Source organism: Piliocolobus tephrosceles, chromosome 11 (assembly GCF_002776525.5).
Source record: "Piliocolobus tephrosceles isolate RC106 chromosome 11, ASM277652v3, whole genome shotgun sequence".
Lineage (NCBI taxonomy): Eukaryota > Metazoa > Chordata > Mammalia > Primates > Cercopithecidae > Piliocolobus > Piliocolobus tephrosceles.
In genome coordinates, this window is record NC_045444.1 from 75,587,470 (window position 1) to 75,608,556 (window position 21,087).

The 21,087-nt window shown below is 37.8% G+C and overlaps 1 protein-coding gene across 2 annotated transcripts; it reads right to left on the reverse strand.

The window, feature by feature from the left end:
• Window positions 1-286: 286 nt before the first annotated feature.
• Window positions 287-20,070, reverse strand: SLC40A1 (solute carrier family 40 member 1). Of its 2 annotated transcripts, XM_023212410.2 has the most exons (9): window positions 19,617-20,018; window positions 19,040-19,107; window positions 17,448-17,582; window positions 14,366-14,525; window positions 12,022-12,137; window positions 10,893-11,019; window positions 5,071-5,316; window positions 3,292-3,939; window positions 287-1,880 (listed from the first exon to the last, which is right to left on the reverse strand). In XM_023212410.2, the coding sequence occupies exons 4-9, from the start codon at window positions 14,514-14,516 to the stop codon at window positions 1,567-1,569; spliced, it is 1,602 nt and encodes a 533-aa protein (XP_023068178.2). In that variant the 5' UTR covers window positions 14,517-14,525; window positions 17,448-17,582; window positions 19,040-19,107; window positions 19,617-20,018; the 3' UTR covers window positions 287-1,566. The 2 variants fall into 2 exon arrangements, with proteins under 2 accessions (XP_023068178.2, XP_023068177.2); XM_023212409.2 differs by lacking the exon at window positions 17,448-17,582 and having other exon boundaries at window positions 19,617-20,070.
• Between the last annotated feature and the right edge of the window lie 1,017 nt (window positions 20,071-21,087).

A 21,087-nucleotide genomic window follows, 5' to 3' on the forward strand; every position in this document is an offset into this window, starting at 1 on the left:
AGGTAGGGTTGTTTTATACTATCATCTCCCATTTACAGAAAGGAAAATAGAAGTGAGAACTTAAAAGTGCTTAGTGTGGCATATTCAAAGTCAAAGAAAGAGTGCTGGGCCTCATGTTTACTACACTTTTATCCAGGCCACCATAAACTAGAAATATGAACAGGGAGATAACACTAAAAATCATGACACTGTAGCCTTTTATAGAGAAAAACAAGTTATCCAAAACAGATGTTCTGTAACAAAAGCCTTGTTAAATAATTGGGGAACAGAATTCAGGAAAAAGAAATTAAGATTTTAAAAATATTTTTATACAGAAATTTTTTACAAAGATTTTACAACATAGCAAATCATTATGTCATACTGTAGAAAGATTAAGCAAAGGATTAAACTCCAAGGATAAAGAAAGTGCTCATAGCAATGTATTGCAGTCTCCATGAAAGTGCATATAAATGGTTAAGGCAAAGTACCATCTTGGTACAGACATGTTGCGAACTGACTTTTAATACAATTTTTAAAAATATATACAAACTTTTTTTTCTTCTATTCTTCTCAAAGCCATTTGAAAGGGATAGTTTTATGATATTCTTGCTGTAGAACAATGTAGAAATAACTTCTGGGTATAAAACACTAAAAATAAAAATATTCTACCTGAGTGTGTTAAAAGTAAATCAAGTGATTTGTAAAACAAAATCTTTACAATTGTGGGTTTTCTACATGTAACTTGCAAGGTTGAAGGCTTACACCCTCATGTTCTACAACACAGATCACTAATGATGGTAACATGAGTTAAATTGGGATTCTTGCCCTTCTGTGTGGCTTTTGGCTTCTAGGTTCTATGACCAAACTATCAACATATTTGAAGTCTGTATGCAGTCATTGTGTGATAAATCTACTTTACAGCTTTGCTTCTACCTGGAGCTTACATGATAACCATGCTGTGAAGTGCTACATATGCTTAATACAATATGTTGCCCCATCTGATAATAAAAATACAAAGGTGCTCTTTAAGCTAAACCATAAACCTTATTAGAGAATTCTAGTTAAGTGTTTTGTTTTTCCACATACATGTAAATACCTTCAGATCAACAGGATAAATAAGGATAATATTGGTTATCAAAATTTAGTCTTCATACTTGAAGAATTTGTTTTTAAAATATAACTAAATAAGATGTAAAAAATAGCTAGTCTTGAACAGGAGTGAGTTTTGCAGAAAACTGACATATCTGAATTCTAGTACAGATAAGAATCTGCCTAAGGATAACTGAATTCACTCTTTCAGGTAAGATTGTATCTACTCTTGAGAAATAGGGGAATTCAGTGTTATCATTATAGTCTCCGTATTTAAACTGAGTTTTTCTTTTCCAATTTTTTTCCATGCCTAAACATAAGGGAAGTTAACCAGTTCATTTCTGCTGATTTAGGTTTCCTAAATAGCTTTTAGTCCTCAAGGCACAGCTGTGGTAAAAACGGAGAGAAACACCCAGCCATTTATTGGAATTCTGCAGTACAAAATAAGCACATGTGCTCTATACAATCTAGTAACAGGATAGCAACAGTTAAACTGTCTCAAACAACAGATGTATTTGCTTGATTTTCCTTCCTAACTTCTTTTGCATCAGGACCACAAGCAAAAAGCTTATTTCCCAGAGTATTGTGGGCAAATCGGAAATACATAATGTGGCCCATTGCCACAAAGGAGACTGAAATCAATACGAGCAAGCCAAAAGCTTCAGGATTTGGAGCCAGGATGACCATGATAAAATGCAGAAGATCAAGAAGATAGTTCATGGAGTTCTGTACACCATTTATAATGCCTCTTTCAGATTCAATTACATTTTCTTGCAGCAACTGTGTCACAGTTAAATCAAAGGACCAAAGACCTATAATAAAATGTTTTTTTAAAGATTAGATTTTAGTTTACAGGCATACATTTCAAATTACAGATAAAAATCAGTTGACATATGCAAAATATACATTTCAGCCTGACTGTCTTTAAGTCACCTTAAATATACCATAGCCTTGCCTTAGATAATTATTTTTCATAAATAAATATTGGGTTATTAGTGGCCTCAATAAATGATTTTTACAGTCAACAGACAAAAGGAAGTCTAATCAGCAAATTTCTTAGTTCTATTTTTCTGTGATTACTACATAAACTTCTTAGTTCTGTTTTTCTGTGATACTACAAAAACAAAACTTTGAAGTCAGAGACACAATAAATCCTATTATAGTATAAATACCAGTATTTTTAAAGTTTCAAATGACCTAATAAATGGTTATGGTTAAAGTGTAAGGAAACTTTAAACCATTGTTACATTACTGCTAGAGTTCTAAAGCCCAAACAATAAAGCTGTCTTGCCTGGAAATTAATATCTTCAATAAATTAATGAACTGCTTTGTATCACAAGATAAAAACAGTTTCATTTCAAGAGTGAATTCAGAGATAACTCATCAGTACTCTATTAATGATTACTTAAATATTGCTTTGTAAGAAGTCTTTATGTTTCCTTCCAGGGCTATAAAATCCATTTGTGTGGCAAAGAATATAATAAATACATATTGGCTAGAGAAGACCTTTGAAGGATGTTTTTTTCTTACTTTCACATCTTCTTTTAAAGCTAAAAACATTATGTTTTTAGTGTTGCCCCATGGGAATATTCTCTAAACTACAATTTTTTTGTTAGGGTTATTGCAATATCAATACTCTACTAGATGGCAGTATAATTAATATAGCTAATACCTTTTATAAATTAAGTTACATTTTAAAAGTAATCACTTGAGCTCAGTAATTCAAGACCACCTTCAGCAACATGGCAAAATCCCATCTCTACAAAATACAAAAATTAGCCAGGCATGGTGGCCCATGGCTGTAGTCCCAGCTACTTGGGGGACTGAGGCAGGAGAATTGCTTGATCCCAGGAGGTCGAGGCTGCAGTGAGCTGTGACTGCACCACTGCACTCCAGTCTGGGTAACAGAGCAAGACCCTGTCTCAAAAAAAAAAGAAAAAGTAATATTTAAGATACTCATTTAGAAAAAATGTTCAAGCCTGAACCATGTTTTAAGTATATGCACATGATAAGGTAAACAAATACAGGTTTTCAAACTATAAAATAAAATATTAAACAAAATACATATAAAATATAAATATGTAAAATAAAAATTTCATAATAGTGGATTTTGCTTAAATTAACATTTAGGGAACATTTCAGATCATTTTATTAATGGATTCTCTGAACCTACATTACAAAAAGACACTTTAGTTCATTAATATATAAAAAGAGATTTCTTACCGATTCTAGCAGCGATGACGCCTGCAAACAGCAGACTGACGGAGATTATGGGCACAGATTCAGGACTTGTCTCTGGGATAATATTAGCAGAATTAGACCCATTAGACATGTATATTTCAGTTGTAATAATGGTTTCTGGTATCTTCGTAGGTGTAATTGACTCTCCTTGAATGAACCTTGATCGGATATCTTCAAAAGGAGACACGGACAAGTCCAGGGGGCTTCCAGGCATGAATACAGAGATCACACACAAGATCAAACAGGAAAGCTGTGCCAATCCTGAGATCAGACCTGTCCGAACCAAACCACATTTTCGACGTAGCCAAGTAAAAGCTACAGTTCCCATTATTCCAGTTATAGCTGATGCTCCCATCAAAATACTGAGGATGGAACCACTCAGTCCCTGAGTGTAGGCGTACCCTGTGGTGATGCAGTCAAAGCCCAGGACAGTCATATAAAGGAAAGCAAGACCCATGCCAGCCAGAAACACAGGCTGGTTGTAGTAGGAGACCCATCCATCTCGGAAGGTACGGAAGGGCTCAGCCATCTGGGAGGCACAAGTAGGTTCTTGCTCTTGTTCAAGCTCATGGATGTTAGAGTCTTTCACACCCATTAGATGAGTTCCCTCCAGGGGTTTTGGCTCAGTATCTGTTAATAAAAGATATCATTATTTTGTTGGGGAGGACATGTAGAAATAAAAGCCAATTATTAATAGTATTTTTTTTCTTCTATTCCCCTCCCCAATGGGTACCCTTGGTTATACATTATAATATTTATTTTCTTTTACTAATAATCTAAGAATTCCAGCCAAGGAATAATCATCAAGTGTCATTTTTATTAAATAAACAAAATACTATTGATCTATCCCTCTTTTTTTTCCTCTCTCTCTCTTGCTCTTAGGAATTACACTCCCACCAAAGTAAACAGCAGGAAAACTCACCAGATAAAATATAAAAATTGTCTAAGAAAACACAGCATATTGGCTGGGCATGGTGGCTCACGCCTGTAATCCCAGCACTTTGGGAGGCCGAGGCGGGAGGATCACAAGGTCAGGAGATCGAGACCATCCTGGCTAACACGGTGAAACCCCATCTCTACTAAAAATACAAAAAAAGTGGCCAGGCATGGCGGTGGGTGCCTGTGGTCTCAGCTACTCGGGAAGCTGAGGCAGGAGAATGGCATGAACCCGGGAGGCAGAGCTTGTAGTGAGCCAAGATTGCACCACTGCACTGCAGCCTGGGCAACAGAGCAAGACTCCATCTCAAGAAGAAGAAGAAAAAAAAAGACAGCATATTATTTTCTGGATCCCTGCAGAGCTGGGTAAAATATTCCATTTACCCAGAAACCCAACTTATTCTTCTCCAGTGAAATACCCATCTTTGTGTCCTCACTCCCTTCCACTATCCTACAAATGACTACATAACTCCCTCCTCACAGACTCCAAGAGATTCTTTCATTCTCTTTTTTTTCCCAATTTTGTTTCCCAGTCCTGACTTAGCTTTGCTCAGCCATCTCTCAAGTAATTGAACCTCTATGACTACTGCTAACATCAAGGAAGAGGGCTAGGCGATCCATTTCAACTCCACCAGATTCAACCCAGATTTTTTCCCTAGATCCTCAAAAGCCTGCTCTTGCCTCATCTACCAAACTGATATACTTAACCTCATCCAGCCCCCACTGATAATAAAACCTCATACAAATTCAAAATAGTTTAGATCTTCACCAACATTTAAGGTCTGAACATGAGAACAAAAGGAGTGATCATGGTGTTCAGTTTACCTTTGTGTAAATTCAGCTGTTTCAATTCAGTTTCCTCTTCTTTAAAAGCAGCTTTCACAGCTAGAGCTGGGGTTTTCTGGTAAACCTTCCAGAGCAGAAAGTACTCCACACACATGGATACCAAGTTCCATCCCGAAATAAAGCCACAGCCGATGACTGGGGAGCCAAATGTCATAATCTGGCCAACAGCCATGGGGGCCAAGATGTTGGTTAACTGGTCAATCCTTCGTATTGTGGCATTCATGTCTAGAGAAGCAGGTGAAAGAGGCAGGTAAGTGTGCAAACCCATCAAAGAGAGACTGCCCATTTACACAATACAAACCTGTAAACCAAGAGTATAGATTCCTAAAATGTGGTTTTCTAAAAGCACATTTGTAAGAAAGCCATTTTGTTAGAAAAATATTTGTTGTTTGGGTCAAGTCCCACTAAATTTGCCTCAAAAATGATAATTCCCTTGGAATTGCATAAATCAGTCTAACAGCTTTTTTAAATGAATACAGCAGTAACTCTACATTCATTTTTTTCAACAAATATATGTTAAATGCCTATTATAAGCTAGGCATTATTCTCAACAATTCTTAACACTATAAGGAAGACAAGTAACATCCTTCCCTGTCTTCACGGAAAGAAAGGGAAATTTCTTTCCTTATATTCTCACAGGAAAGAAACTACAATAAATCAACAAGTGTGTGTGTGTGTGTATGTGTGTGTGTGTATTCAGAGAAGGACTCACTGAAAAAAAGAGCATCACAGCAAAGAGAAGCACTGAGAAGAAACCCTAGCTTGGTCACATGAGAGATTCTGGAGACCTCAAAAAAAGGAGAACAATAAGGGCAATGCCTGAATAAAGCTGATTTAAGAGACTGGTGCCAACTCCAGGGGACACCATTTGTATTTTCAGTGAGTCATACCCTGGAGCACAATGTGAATGCTTCCCGTGGCCTTATGGAAAGCAAGGTACTTCCCAAAAAATGGAAGTGGAAATAGACAAGTCTTTTGGATATGTTTTCACAAAAAGAAGAACAAAGAACTAGAGTACCAGAGAAGGAAGTGTGCTAAAGACAGGGATTTTTAAGAGGAGCAAAATTAGAGCAGGATTATGTGCTGCCTGGAATGATACAGTAGTTAAGGGATGTAATCTGAATCTACCACATAACTGAAGGAGTTGTTCTTAGACAGGAACACAATTCATCAATAGTAACAAGAGTAGAGGCCACATATATAGCTTCAGGTACAGGTAGGAAGAGAGATATGATGGTGGAATCACATGGAAGCTCTCTTCTCATTTCTTCCATTTTCTCAGCAAAATACAAAGCCAGGTCATTGATGAAAGTGAGGATGGGGTAGAAGGACTTGAACATGCGATGAGAGAGGAGAAACAACTGTGAATGGTCCTCTAGGAAAGTGGAGAAGGAAAGAATCAGACAAAAAAAAAAAAAGTGTGACTATCTGGAAGCATGAAAGGACAAACTCTGTGGCCCTGAACCTCAAGTGAGAATACTGAGCAAGTTCAGTATTTTTTTTCCAGTCATGCTCTACTATGGAGAGTTGGATTTAACCATAGTCTTACCAAACAAAAGTGACAAAACAAGAGGGGCCAACTGAGCTAAGGGTACATGCCAGGAGATGATCATATAATCATGACTGGCCTTGAAATTTAAGCTGGGTAAGAAAGAGACAAGAGAGAGGTCATGGACAGTGAAAAGGCAGTGGAATCAATGGTTTGTAGGTGCCAACCATATTGATGGATTGTTGAGGCTGTGGTAGTGAAGAAGTTGCTGGAAAGATAGAAGGTGATTTTTCAAGATATGGATGCCTAAGACTGAGATTATGGGAGGAGAGAATTTAGTGGTGATAACAGTCTGGAATTTGACTAGAGGAATGTATTCCTGAGTCAGAGTGGAGGACACAATAAATAAAGAGGAAGTTAAAAAAATGTCCAACACAAAGAAATGATATATGTATGAGATGATGGAGATGTATCTCCATCTCATCTTATCACAACATCACTATGTACTCCATAATAAGCACAATTATGTATCAGTACAAAAAATGAGTTAAAATACAATAAAACCAAAAGTTTTAGAAGAAAAAGAAAGTGATCTACTTTCTCATTCCCTGTCTCACAGAACAGAGTGAAAATTAGTGAGACAAGTCTTAAGCAATCATTTGGGTCACCTTAAGGGAAAAGTAATACGTGACAAAGAAGTACATTAACAGAAGATTGTCTTTATTCCTTCTGTAATTCTTCCTGGTCCTCAATTGCTTTCCAATTAGCCCTATGAGTACATACTGCATATATGATAACAGGAGAACTTTGACATATTTCACCTTTCACTTGAGAGGCAAAGGCAGCCTTCATTGACCTTACACTGGACTGCCATTGCAGAGGCTTCACTACCATCTGCCTCCCACTAACTAATAAGTTTCCAACTCATACGCCAACAGAGAAGCATGGAATTTATCCAAATAACTCAATAATTGGAATCCAAAAAGCAAGTAACTAGAGAAAGCATATATTTGAATCTTAAAGTCCCAGAACGACAACAATAAATTATTTTAGTTAAAATTATTTCTTACTCTTTCACTACTTCAGTTTTCAAGAGCTCGTGGAGTTTCCCAATGTCACCAATTTCCATCTTTTATATTATACTTAGGAAGTTAATAATATGTAGGTGTCAGTAGAAATGTTGTATTAGAAAACAGCTTTTAATTTTTCTGATTCAGAATGGATAAAATACTTTAAAAAAAAAAAGAATCATCTTACTGGTAGCAGGCTAGAAAAGAATCAGTCTTATGAATACGCAAATATATGTTCTTTATCAATTTATATTTAGTCTTACATAAGCACACAAATATGTGTTCATTTGATTCCAATTTAACTGTTCTCAGCTACAGCTGTGGCACAGAACATGATATTAAATAACCACTTATAATGGGTATATTACATCTCATAGAAGAAAAAAAAATTTTAATTTGCTAGCAGGTTTGTCTACTTCATATATGAAATCGATTTTTAATCAATACCACACAAACACAAAATTTATCTGCCATACTTGATCAAGCTAACTGTCAGATTATTTTTTAGAATAATGGGCAAGAAAAATCTCAGAAGATGCTAATAAAGAGTGAGTCTCAAAAGAAATGGAGGAAGAAAAAAAGCAATAGATGGAATTAAAAAGTCTGGGAAAAGGAAGTAAGATTCAAACGTGGCACAAGAGAAAGTTATCGTAAAATATTGTACTAAATCAAGCACCTAGAAAGTACCTAATTTGTTAACAGATTAGTTAGCAGTATTTATGTGAAAAAATAACACCTTTTCTGGAACTTTCTAAACTGGATAATGACTGCTGTATTTTGGACCGATGCCACTGAAATTCTAAAACTTGTTAACCTTGACAGGGAAAATTCCTCCTGTTCTTTTACCCTTAGTGATACAGCTTCTAGTTTTAAAACAATCTCTACAATTAAGAAATACTGTGATGAGGAAATGGGAGCAATCAGCATCCAGCTCACAACTTTTACTTTTCGTGCACATACCCCTCCCCTTTCACCCTCTACACATAACACACACAGGTGAAACCTGCCCGGCCTAGGCCCCTACCTGGTTTTCTTTGCCACAACCTCAAAAATCAGTCTGCATAAACACAAACCATTCCTGCCTGGAGTAGGTGCATCTGTGTACAGAGACACAACCTCACAGGAACCCAAGGCAGCAGGGGGAGTCCCTTCTAGATGTACTTTCCCCCTTCTTTGTCCCATTTTTTTTTATCCTCCTCCTTTTTCTCTGTTCTCCTTTAACTCTGCAATAGCAGAAATGGCACACAAAAAAAATCCATAATTAGATACTTGCTGAACTTCAGAACTAAAGAAGTTTCTGTTTCCTGTTTTGAAACATGCAGAAAGTTTTCCTTCACTAGTCCACCAGCCCACACTGCTGGCTGGATGTGAAAGAGCACCACTTACTAAAAGCTAAAGTAGAGTGGACAAGAGTTCAACAAACATCTCACTTCCTTTCCTAAACTTGGAAAACATCAGAAAGTTCGAAAAAGACTGAATAGCCTAGATTCTTCCACTCTGCAATAATTCATAATATAAAGAGAGACAGCTGAGAAACGACCAGTCATTTTTGTTGTTATTCTGGGACATCACTTCATAGAAAAATCCCACAGAGTTATGTGGGATGTTTGTATTTATATTTATGTGTGTGTGTACACACACACACACACACACAAGGACAAGTTACAAGTTATTAGGACAAGTTAAAGATTCTGGTTAACTTTTTCATATTTCAGACTTTACAGAGTCAAATGAGTTAGCTAAGATCAGTTAAGTGAAAGAAAATTATTTTATTTTATTTTATTTTCATTTTATCTATAGCTGCTGCATAAATTACAGTATGATCATTGTAAAAGTCAACTTTCTCCTCTAAATACATTCCAACAAATATATATGTGATCTATTGTCAAAAATATCCTTTTGTACCCTTTGAATTTTAAAACATGGATATATTTTACATGCCTTAAATAGTGTGTTAAAAAGAGAAAGTAAACAAAAAAGGACAAGTTCGTCTAGTTCAATGTGACAAAAAAGACAAGAAATTATTCCTCATTATAAATGATCACAGGAAGAAAGTAAATGAGAATCATGATGTTAGCTCCAGAGAGAATTTCCTGTGATACAGATTCACACATGCTAAATTCATCTTACCTACACACCATCCTTTATATCAATCACTGTGGGATTTCTGACTTAATAATAATACTGCAACCACAAAGTGATGATTCAGGCAAATTCTTCTTCTTCTAGACCTTCCACAGACTTTGTTCTCCTTCACTCACCCCTCCTTTCTAACTTTTTTTTTTTTTTTACCAAATTGTCCAAACAAAGCTGCTTGCTAATCCCAGCACATAATCTTGCCTTCTGCATCCTGGGATAAGCCATTTAAGTCATCAAGAATAGTTTACTTGTCTGTCAGGAGAGTTGGGTAATGTGTGTGTTATACGCATTATCTCAGTGATCAGCAGAGTTGACTCAGCTGATCTGACCACAGGTAGGGAGATGTACCCTTCCTCCTTTCCCCTGTGTAATTATCAATCCAAATTCTGTCTGTGTGTCATGTGAGGGGATGGCAGGCAATAATGAGTGAGGGAGGTTATTCTGAGCCTAAGTAATATTGACAGAATAGGACATGTTGTTTGTAAGCATTCTTCAGATGTTCTTTGACCACTTATTTATATTTCCAATGGACAACTAAGATGGTAAGCTTCTTAAAAACTACATTCTGTTCTCTATTTCTTTGGTATTTGTAACAGCAATTATATTACATTGTACATAACGTAATAAAAGTTACAGATTAGAACTTTAAGGTAGAAGAAATTAACTTCCAGAGTCTCTCCTACAATTAAGTTGTTTCCATTTTATTTAGAGAAAAATAACATCCATATGATTGATAAGCATCAGTAATAACATTCATAGGTATGATCAGTAAAATCTCATGTCAGATTTGCACTGTTCTAAGTATTAACATTTAGAAAGTTGATTGTATTTTTTTTTTAAAAAAAAGGAAAGAAAAAGTTATTCCATTTGCCAAGTTTGCGTAGGATAAAAGAGAAGTTAGCTATCCTATAAGTTAACTTCATAACAGTGAGATACATCAGCACTAAAACTGACAATAAGGTAAGAAAAAAAAGTATGCTTTCAATTTATCGTTCTTAAAAAATACCCAGAACAAAAATAAAAGGCTTACAGCCTTATTTATCACCACTGATTTAAAGTGAATCCTAACATGCCCATTTAATTGAAAGAGAAAACCAAATTACTTGCTAGTTTGCTTCTGTCTTCTCCTGCAACAACAACAATCCAGTCCCTTTGGATTGTGATTGCAGTAGCTGTACTGGCCAAATTTGCAATATTTGCAATAGTGATGATCAGGATATAGCAGGAAGTCTAAAGAATGACAAGAAAACATTGAGTTATAATGTCAGTTTACCACACTGTACATATGTCACTAAACAAGGTAGTTTAAAATGGTCTTTCGTGGAATAATAAAAAATGTATTTTGATTTCATTTATAAGAAATCATTTTACGTTATATATATGAAACAATGAATGAATACCAGTAGTCAAGGGGCATAATGTCCTAATCATATCATCTAGATCATCTGTAGTACGCATAATACAAAAACTGTAATAGGTGAATACAGTTATAAAATGTAAACACAATGGTGGTTTTGAACACTTCTCCCACAAATATTGCCTTTGAAAAGAATGTTGAAGGGGAATTGAAAACACCTGTATGTAAGTCATAGTTCTGACACCTTCTAGTTGCATGACAATGGGCAATCAACTACGCCACTTTGTCTTAATTTTTTTCAACAAAACAAAGGGAATAAGCTCAAAGATTTCTAAAGTCCTATCTGGCTTTGCAACTCTATAATATCAATCCAAATATACACAAGAAGATTCAATATGACACCAAATGCATGGTTTATACTACACCCCATCCCTCTCCTCTTTTCCACCAAGCTTTTATGAAATCACAACATGAAAAGCTATCTGGTTGACATTCCCAAACAGAAGTAACAATTATTATTGGAGAAACACAATTATGACTGACTAATATACACATAGATAACATTTCTTAAATAGCACGAACAAAGTATAGGTCACTAAAAAGCTGAAAACAAACAACTGAATTCTACAGTAAACTCTTAGAAATGCCAATAAAAACCAATAGGACAAAATTTAAATTCAAACAATACTTAATGAGTGCCTGTTGTGGGCAAAACAACAACAAAACAAACTACAGGGGATATTACAGTAGACAAATAAATCAATATTAAAAGGTCACATTCGCAAAAAAAAAAAAAATAGCTTCAAAATATTTTCACCCTTTACCACTACCAGATAGTCAATTTTCTGCCATCAAAAATCTCATTGAGAACTTACGAGAACCCATCCATGGTACATGGTCAGAAGCTCATGTTTATGTAAGAAAACCATCATCAGGATGATTCCACACAGGATGACTGAAACATTCTGTACCACCAGCGAGGTCTGGGCCACTGTGCAGAGGAAGAGACAAAGTATACATTACATCAAAATGTCTCAGTGGGACTGTTCTTATTCACACATAATTGTTCTACTATAATACATTAATACACAGACACAATTATTACCAGATAAAAAGAAAATCTTTCTGAAGTCAGTCCTGCCTCAACTACTTCCAATACGACCCCGAGGATCACACCAGGCCAGTAAATATGCAACCAAAATGATGAAGTACCATAAGTTTCTCTGTTCATTGAAGTCTATCAAAATGACTACATTTTCATTTGGCTTATCTTCTTAAAAGTTTAACATAAACAGAGCTGTAGTATGATATAGATATGATCCACATTTCAGCTCTCTGTTGCTTAAGGTAAAACAATAACATCTACGAGGTTAAAGAGGAAGTTATGAAATCCATAACCTCCTACATGGCAGGCTGAATCTGATAATATGGTATGGATAAATAGAAAAGACACACACAAATTTGCCAAGAATAAATCAGCAGTGTATTTCTTTGCATACTAATGCTATTTGCCATTGCTACGAAATTATAAGCTACCCCTTCCATCACAGATGGCAATTCTCTTAACATGAGGCACCCATATAGACAAAGCACTGGAGTAAGGACAGATAAAGACAACTGGTAGCCTTTTCTCTGCCACTCAATAGGTAGATGGTCTAGGACAGGATACACCCTAATGTCTCTTATGCCTGCATCTAGAAGGTGAGGATGGTAATACCTGCCTTCCTTACTTTATAGGTTCATAATGATGCTCAAATAAAACACTTATGAAAGCAGTTTGGAAAATATGCAGTTCCATATGTAAGGGATAATTACAGCTCTTGTCTTCAAGGATAATATAGTTCATCTTTGCTTGGAAGGTCATATCAAAGACCCAAGAAAAAATACACTGTTTTCTGAAAGCAGTCTGATATAAAATCCCAACATATAACTCTTCCATTCACTCATGCATTCATTCACTGGATAAGGATCAGATGTCAACTAAATAAGGTTCTTAGCTTTTGGGACCCTACAGACCAGAAGAAGAAAAGATACATGAACAGATCATTATATTTGTGTAAGTGTAGAGGTGTTAACAAAGCCTCAGGGGAACGCAGAGAAAGAAATGGTAAACTCAGCCCAGAGGTATCAGGAAACATTTTTCATAAAGAGTAATATATGAGTTGATTATATAGGATTAAGTGGGAAATTGTTATCCTACCACACTTTTCTTCATCCAATTCAATATTCTTTCCTAATCTATGATTGCAGTGCTCAATAATCATTAGATTAAAGGTTTCTATGTATAATATTCCTGTGTTCCTATGTATAATGATATAAAGAAGTAATTTTTTTTCTAGATTACAGAACTTTTTTCTATATGTGTTCTGGTCTACTCATTCTAAAAACAGAAATATGTTCACCTTGACTATTTTCCTAGTAGTATCAAGTCCTAGAATTTGATAAGCCTGTTGCTCTGTGTCCAGAAGCAATCATCTTGCACTGAAAGAATGAAACCTCAATCTTTTGCCAACACCTAAGTCAGGCATGGTCAGATCTTGCCATTATCAACTGAGCAATTCAAGAAAATGTACCCTGAATGATTATCCATATTTCCCTTACATACTGGAAAATTTAATTGCTCAATTACTTTCTTTCCTGTATAAAATGACATGATTTCAGTACTAATGCTTAGAATAAATATCAATATATTATTCTTTCTTCTTTTTCCCTACAAAATTTGTAATTCAGCTCTTTGTGATCCAGGCTCAACTATTCTCCCTTGAAGCTATTCTTAGTTTTCAATTCCCTTACATATACTCTTACATGAAACATAGTAACCAAAGAACAGATGTTAAAGCTGTCTCAGGAACATCACACTAAAGGGACTCCAGTGCAAGTCATAGTTAGGAAGCCTGAGTTAAGCAAACTTTTAATGTTTAATGTGGTTCTCAGAAAAGTGCTACAAGGTTAATCATTAACATATGAAATTTATGAACAGCCAAAGATAAAAAATCTATTAGGTCAATGTCCAGGCATCCCAACTTTGTGTGGGAGCCATGGGACCCTCCATCCAGAGGTGGTGCCATCTAAGCCCTCCTCCCTCAGGTGAGGCGTGCAGACATTCCCTGGGTTGGCCACAGCTGTTTCTCTCTTAGTTTGCTGTTTCCTTTGTTACAGAGGTAGCTCAGGCATTGCTCCCATGAATATAAGGGCTTTTAATTATATAACAACACTCACCTTTAAGTCTAGCATTCTTGTCCACCCAGTCACCAATGATGGCTCCCAGGACCAGAACAGACCCTGCCACCACCAGCCCGTAGACTGCTGTCAAAAGAAGGCTGTTTCCATAGAGCTCTACCAGAAACACAGACACCGCAAAGTGCCACATCCGATCTCCCTTAAATGAAAAGAGAAAATGTTTTGATGGAATATTTTTCCTTCCTAGTCTATTGTACTCAGGAAGTTGCTTTCTTATCAAAAGGGCACTTCCTGGCTACATTATGAGACTTTCAAAGTCAGTAATTACTCTTAGATTGAATACTAATCAGATGTTGAAACTGTTCATCCCAGCACAATGGAAAACATTCTTGCCCAATTATTAAGTAAACTTGAAAAGACAAGGTATTAATGAATGGTACATTCTCTTTGTCATTCTAGAAACAAAATGCAGTTTCCAGACACAAGATGGCTTTTTGATACAAAAACGTGTTCTCCTGTGTGGCAGGTTTCTCCTGAGGCCTGGAATTTGCCTATCTTGATTGCAGAGGCATAAAGTAGTTTGCTATTGCACCAGAAATCAATCACAGTATAGTTCACAAACATTAGTATACCTTGAACATCAAGAAAAAGCCAGTTTCCCAATTTGTAAAATGACAGGAATGGACTATATGATCTCCAAGGTTTCTTTTACATCTAATATTCTAAAACCTATGAGATTTCATAAAGTCATAATTTGAAAGTCATAAAACAGCAGAGCAATCGGAAAGAGGAAAGTAATAATGGCAAATTCGGGCACTGCATAAACAGTGATGTCAGAAATAAACTTAAATGTATAAGTAAGTACTTAACATTTTAATACAGATGAGTTTTGAAAGGGGGAAAAAGGTACTTATTTCTTCACACAAACTCTGGAGAATACAGGGAATTTTGGAGTTCATTACCGTGAAATGTGATTTAACAGAAACTTTTAAGTGAATTAGGCAAATTAATGTCTTAAAAAATCTACAATGGACCTTATTATCAGATTTTAGACTCCATCCCTGACTTCCGAAATTAACATTAAGGAGGACAACCATATTCCATCATAACTTATCTCTGGGAATCACCATAGGAAACCAAATTCCAGGCCTCATAGATTTGACCCTATGGAAACAGTTATACTCCTAGTTCTTCCCAAAGTTTGTTAACATCTTCATGAAAAAATCCATGTATTAGAAGCAAATACTATCCTGGTACGTCAAATTATTTTAAAATTTTAATGAAGCCAGGATAATAATTTTATACATTCGAAACTTAAATTGATACATGTTAGCAATCATTCACAAAAATCTTTGTGTAGACCAGTAGTTCTCAACTAGAGATGACTTTGCTTCTCCTACCCACACCCCACCTCCCCGGGGGATCATTTGGCAATGTCTGGAGTAATTTTGAGTTGTCACAACAGCAGGGGGGTGGAGCTGTTACTTAATCTTTAACCTGAAAAGCAAATTTAGATTTGATTAGAATAAAATGGGACGGGGAGAGGGGAGATAATTTATTCTAATCTCCATTCCTCTGAATAGCTCCCAAGGAAAAGACAAAAACACATAGATGTCCCAAATGATAGGTTGCCTCTGTCAGTGAATTTTCTTTCTTAACATACAGGTTAAGAAACACTTTTCTAATACTGTTGCTTCTTTCTTTTTATCTTACTCTTATTGTATTTTTTAATGTCTTAGAGTCCTCTAAAGCAGGCCATCAAGACAAATGTTATTAAAATTTTGAATCTTGCTTATTCTTGTATGCCATACCACTTCTTTGATGGAAAGAAATAAATTGCTCACATTACCCCAATTTCCAACGGGTTTAGGCTTTAAGAAACAACAGATTCTATGTTCACAAAAAGCCCAAGATTTGCGCAAAGTCTGTGTAAATATTGAACAAGTGCCCATCTTTCCTTATTTCTATTTCTTGCCTTCCCACCTATTCTCACCAAACTTGGATGACCTGTTTATGTGTCCATGTACCCCCACTGGACTGAGAGCTGAAAGCAAACCTAATAACTGTCCATGAATGATCATGGTCCTTAATCCACTTAATGAATACTTACTAAGTGGCTACTATATACCCGACACTTGCAGGCACTAGAGCTTCAGCAGTGCACAAAAACCACAGTCCATGTTTTCATGCAGCTCACATTCCAGTGAGCAGAGACCAAAAGCAAATCTAGCACAGGGCACGTGCTGCTATGAGGAAATATAAAGTAGGATGGAGCTGGTGGTGACAAAGGCCTCCATGAACAAAGAAGTGAGGGCTGTTGGAAGCAAGGGCTGGAGAAAAGCAGACATACTAGGGTTTAAATGGAGAAAGTTTATAAGATCATGATATCAGACATAAGCAACTGGCCCCTCTTTTTCACTGTCTTACATTGTCATCTTTTTTTTATTAGATATCTTTTCTAAAGTCCATACTAAATCGTATTATAAGCTCCTTGACAATAACAATAGTATCCACTTTTTTTTTTTTTTTTAGACAGAGTCTTGTTCTGTTGTCCAGGCTGGAGTATAGTGGTGTGATCACAGCTCACTGCAGCTTCAAACTCCTGGGTTCAAGCAATTCTTCCACCTCAGCCTCTCAGTAGCTGGGACTCTAGGTGTGCCTCATGACACCTGGCTAATTTTTAAATTTTTTTGCAGAGATAGAGTCTCTCTATGTTGGCCAGGCTGGTCTCAGACTCCTGGGCTCAAGCAGTTCTCCTGCCTCAGCCTCCCACAGTGCTAAGATTACAGGCGTGAGCCACTGCACCTAGCCAGGATCCACTTCTTACACTACTTTGTATTTTGACAGTATAGAGTAAAACGCATTGATCCATTGGCAGATAGAAATGAAGTCAGAAATAAAAGTCATTCAATCCCATACAAAACTAACCTCAGGCAACCTTCTGCTCTAATGCCCCTATGTTCAGTGGATAAGAAATCATGATTTGGCAGGGTGCAATGGGAAATGCATATATATATAATATATATATATACACACACACAATACAGAAACATAAATGTTTTATTGTAATAAAATCAGGCAGAGTGCCACACAAGAGAAAAAACATAAAAAGTATAATTACCTAGTGTTAGAGACATTCCTCCTTTGCACTCCTTTGCAGTGGAAAGGAGTAAAAATCCACTAAACCTTATATGATTGTAGTTGCTGCCGTTTGTTTAATCCAACTTTCTCATGAGAACTTCCTTTGCTCGACTTACTGTAAAGTTGGGATAAGCATGTGTCACCTTTCTTGTGGGACTTTTAATGAACATGACAAAATATCCTCCTGGGACAACGACAGTGCCACTGGTTTTCTAGCAAATCTGACCTCCTAACCTATTAACCAAAGGTCACATAAACCATAATCAGTATTTGGAAGAGAGGCATCCTCTTCCTCTAAGAGCTAGGCCAGACTACAGGCTGAGAATTTCAGATACTATTTCCATCACCTGTTATTAATACTTAATATTTACTGAATTAAACTGGGGGAACAAACTATTGCTTTTGATTTATTAAGGGTTGTTTCACTAGGTTTCTACTTAGCATCATCAGCTGTTGGAATTAAAACAAACTCACACCAATTCCACTTTGTTTACATGTATTTGCAGAGTCATCCCTGCATAAGCCTCTGGTAAGATAGGAACTTGCTTTTGTAAAATGTCATCTATAAACTGCTATTTCTTGGAGAGCCAATAATGTAGATTAACAATTTCTCAAAGGCATTGGGTATAGATTTCCTCTTCCAGTGGTTTCCATCCATGTCTTAAGGATGATCCAATAAAAGTTTCCAATTTAAAAGGAAAATAACATTCAAATAATTTACTCTCAAAATTCTTTCTATTCTTTTTAGTTAAATACATATGAGCCATGGACAGAATATAGCCAGATGTATCGCTTTTAAATAATAATTGTTTAATGTTAAAGATTCTAATCATCATTAAACATGTATCTAGCACCCTTCTAGTTTATTATTTTGGGGAGAGAGTTTTAGGAGCCCAGATCTATAGAAACACTAGGTCTTTTCCAAGATGACCTAGAAAGTCAGAGGGAAAACTGTAAATCCATTGCTGATATTCATTGGATGATTAATTTTAAGATAGCCTCCAATGCCCCAAACTTTATCTAACTATAGATAACATTTTTACAGACCAGAATTTTTGTCCTTCAGATATTTGTTCTGGGGTCATTTATGTTTCAATTAATCTTAGACTGTTATTATTAGCCTAAGTCAGTCACTCTACCATTCTATTGTATTCTCATGGTGCTGCACACTGGAACTAAATTTTAACAAAAAAAAAAATTTTTTTAATGTGAAGAAGAGAAGGTATATGAAACATCCATCCATCTTTTGTAGCAGATATGTCTATTTACTAAGGCTACTAATGCAACATACAATTTAAAAACAAGGCAAATATTCCTTTCCTTGTTAATCTTGTCTGCATAGTTGTCTATCTACATAAACTACGATGATCTGATAATTAAGTTGTATTAACTAACACTGATGGAGAAAGATCTTCGACGTAAATAACGTTTTCCATTAAAGCATGTGTACTTGGATGATTTATTTCTTTAACTGCTTGACAAAACTGGAAGTTGGCTTAATACAACTGGCTGGAACGAAAGGAAATTAAAAAATTGCGCAACTATGTTGTAAGACTATGCATTCTCACTTACCCAAGTAGACAGAGAATGACCAAGGTAGAGAAGGAATTTTGCAGAGGTCAGGTAGTCGGCCAAGGATCCTGCAAAGACACAGGTGGGGAGAGAAAAAGCGATTGTAGTCACTTAATGAGCTGAGGGCAGAATGCTTATCCATTTGATCTTATTAGAACATGATTATTAAAAACTATTTTGCGGGACAAACCACGTACATTTTATCAAGTTACCTATGAACCGATGTATTTCGTTCACTTAATACCATTCACTAAATTAAGCATGACCTAGTCAATAACTGCCCAACTTCACATTTTACATACAGTGAAGAATTTTCAACATTCTTTTTTGTCTTTTTTTTTTTTACACAAGGCAATCCAAACTGCCCAGTCTACTCCATCCGTGCCTGTGTGCAAACCCCTTTTCCCACACCCTGAAGTTCCTTTCTTCCTTAACGTCCACCAAATATAAGTCAAAGGATCTTTTACAAAGCTATGATTCACAGCAGAGCCACATTTCTCCAGAACCTGTGTAGAGTTGTTTGTCTCCAAAGCCCAACCTGGGTTTCCACCATATGCATTCGGTCAATGCCGCTTACCACAGCATCCTCTCTGGCGGTTGTGATCTCCTGCCCTGGTCATGACACTGGGCGACCCCGCTGGCTCTTCTGCGGCGGCTACTGCTCTCGCTGAGGTACTTGTTAACCGGAGTGCAAGGAACTGGAGATAGCACCTCTAAAAGCACAACAGCCTTGGGCAAAAGGACTACAACGACGACTTTGGCAAAGAACAAAAGAAAAGGGGCCCGGGGATTTTCTTTATTCCTTCTTTCCAAACTTAGCTAACACTGTAGCTGAAGTTGGAAAGGCAAAGCCTTATAGAAGCGGGTTGGGAGGCTCAGCAGGTCGTCCGAGCCTAGCGGACGCCCAGAGCCAGCTCTCCGCCGCCGCCGCCGCCGCCGTGGGCCGGGCCCAGCTCTTATACCGAGTAGAGGGCGGAGCTCCCTGAGACCGCCGACTGGGGCCGCCCCGTCCCCTTCAGGGCCGCCCGGGCGTCCCCGCGGCGCGAGGCGAGCTTCCGTCAACCCTGCGCGCTGGGCCGTCACCTCGCCCTTCCCCGGAGGAATCGCCCGCCCCGGGCGCAAGCGTCCAACCGGCCGCAGACACCCTGCGTGGATTGCGGAGACCTTCGCCTCGACCCGTTCCACTCCCTGGGTTTTCCCGCCCTCCAGGAAGCCGCGAGGGCAACCTCGGGGGTTGGCCGTGGGGCTGGGAAGGGGAGGAAGGCGCGTGGAGCCGGCGGGGCGGCGTGGGGAGATTCTGCGCGAAACCAAGCGTCAGGTGCTGGAAGAAAGCGCTGCGCATCGGCTACCCCGCAGTTCAGGGAAAGGGCTGCCGCCGGACGGTCGCAGTGCAAAGCTCCAGCCCGAACTTGGTGGGTGGGGATTCCTTTTTTAATGAAAGTAATTTTTAATACCGGTATCTAAATAAATATAATTCATGCCACAGAGGCCGCTTTCCTGGCCTTCCCATTCCGGCCCGCGTGCCGGCAGAGAATGCCTTTCCTTCCCCGGACTGCATAGCAGGGCTTCCCTCAAAGAACCAGAATCAAAGGGCAGGAAGGGGGCGCAAAGATGGATCAGAGTCCATCCCTCTTCAGAGGGACGGCTTGCAAACGGAGGCTTGCAAAGGTGAAGTCCCGCGGCGAGTCCTAGACCTACCCGTATCGCCAAACTGGGGCTTCCAAATCCGTCCTGGAGACAGAATGAGGACGCTGCAGCCCCAGCAAGCCCTTCACCATCATTCCTTCTCCCTCTGTACCCTCTCACCCCGCCCCAACGCGCGCGTCCCTTCCCCACCTAACCTCCAGATGCCCCAGTGACAGGCTTACCAGGAATACCGGTTGTCCCAGTTGTGTCCCTGGATCTGTCCCTGTCCAGATAAAGCCATTCGGTGGCCTCCTGGAGGGTGAGGTGAATGACTCTAACACCAGATTCTAGCCTTGGTTGACTTCGTTTTTCTCCTGCTGTGCCAAACCAACCCCTGGGGCATACCAGCCCCTTTTGCCAGT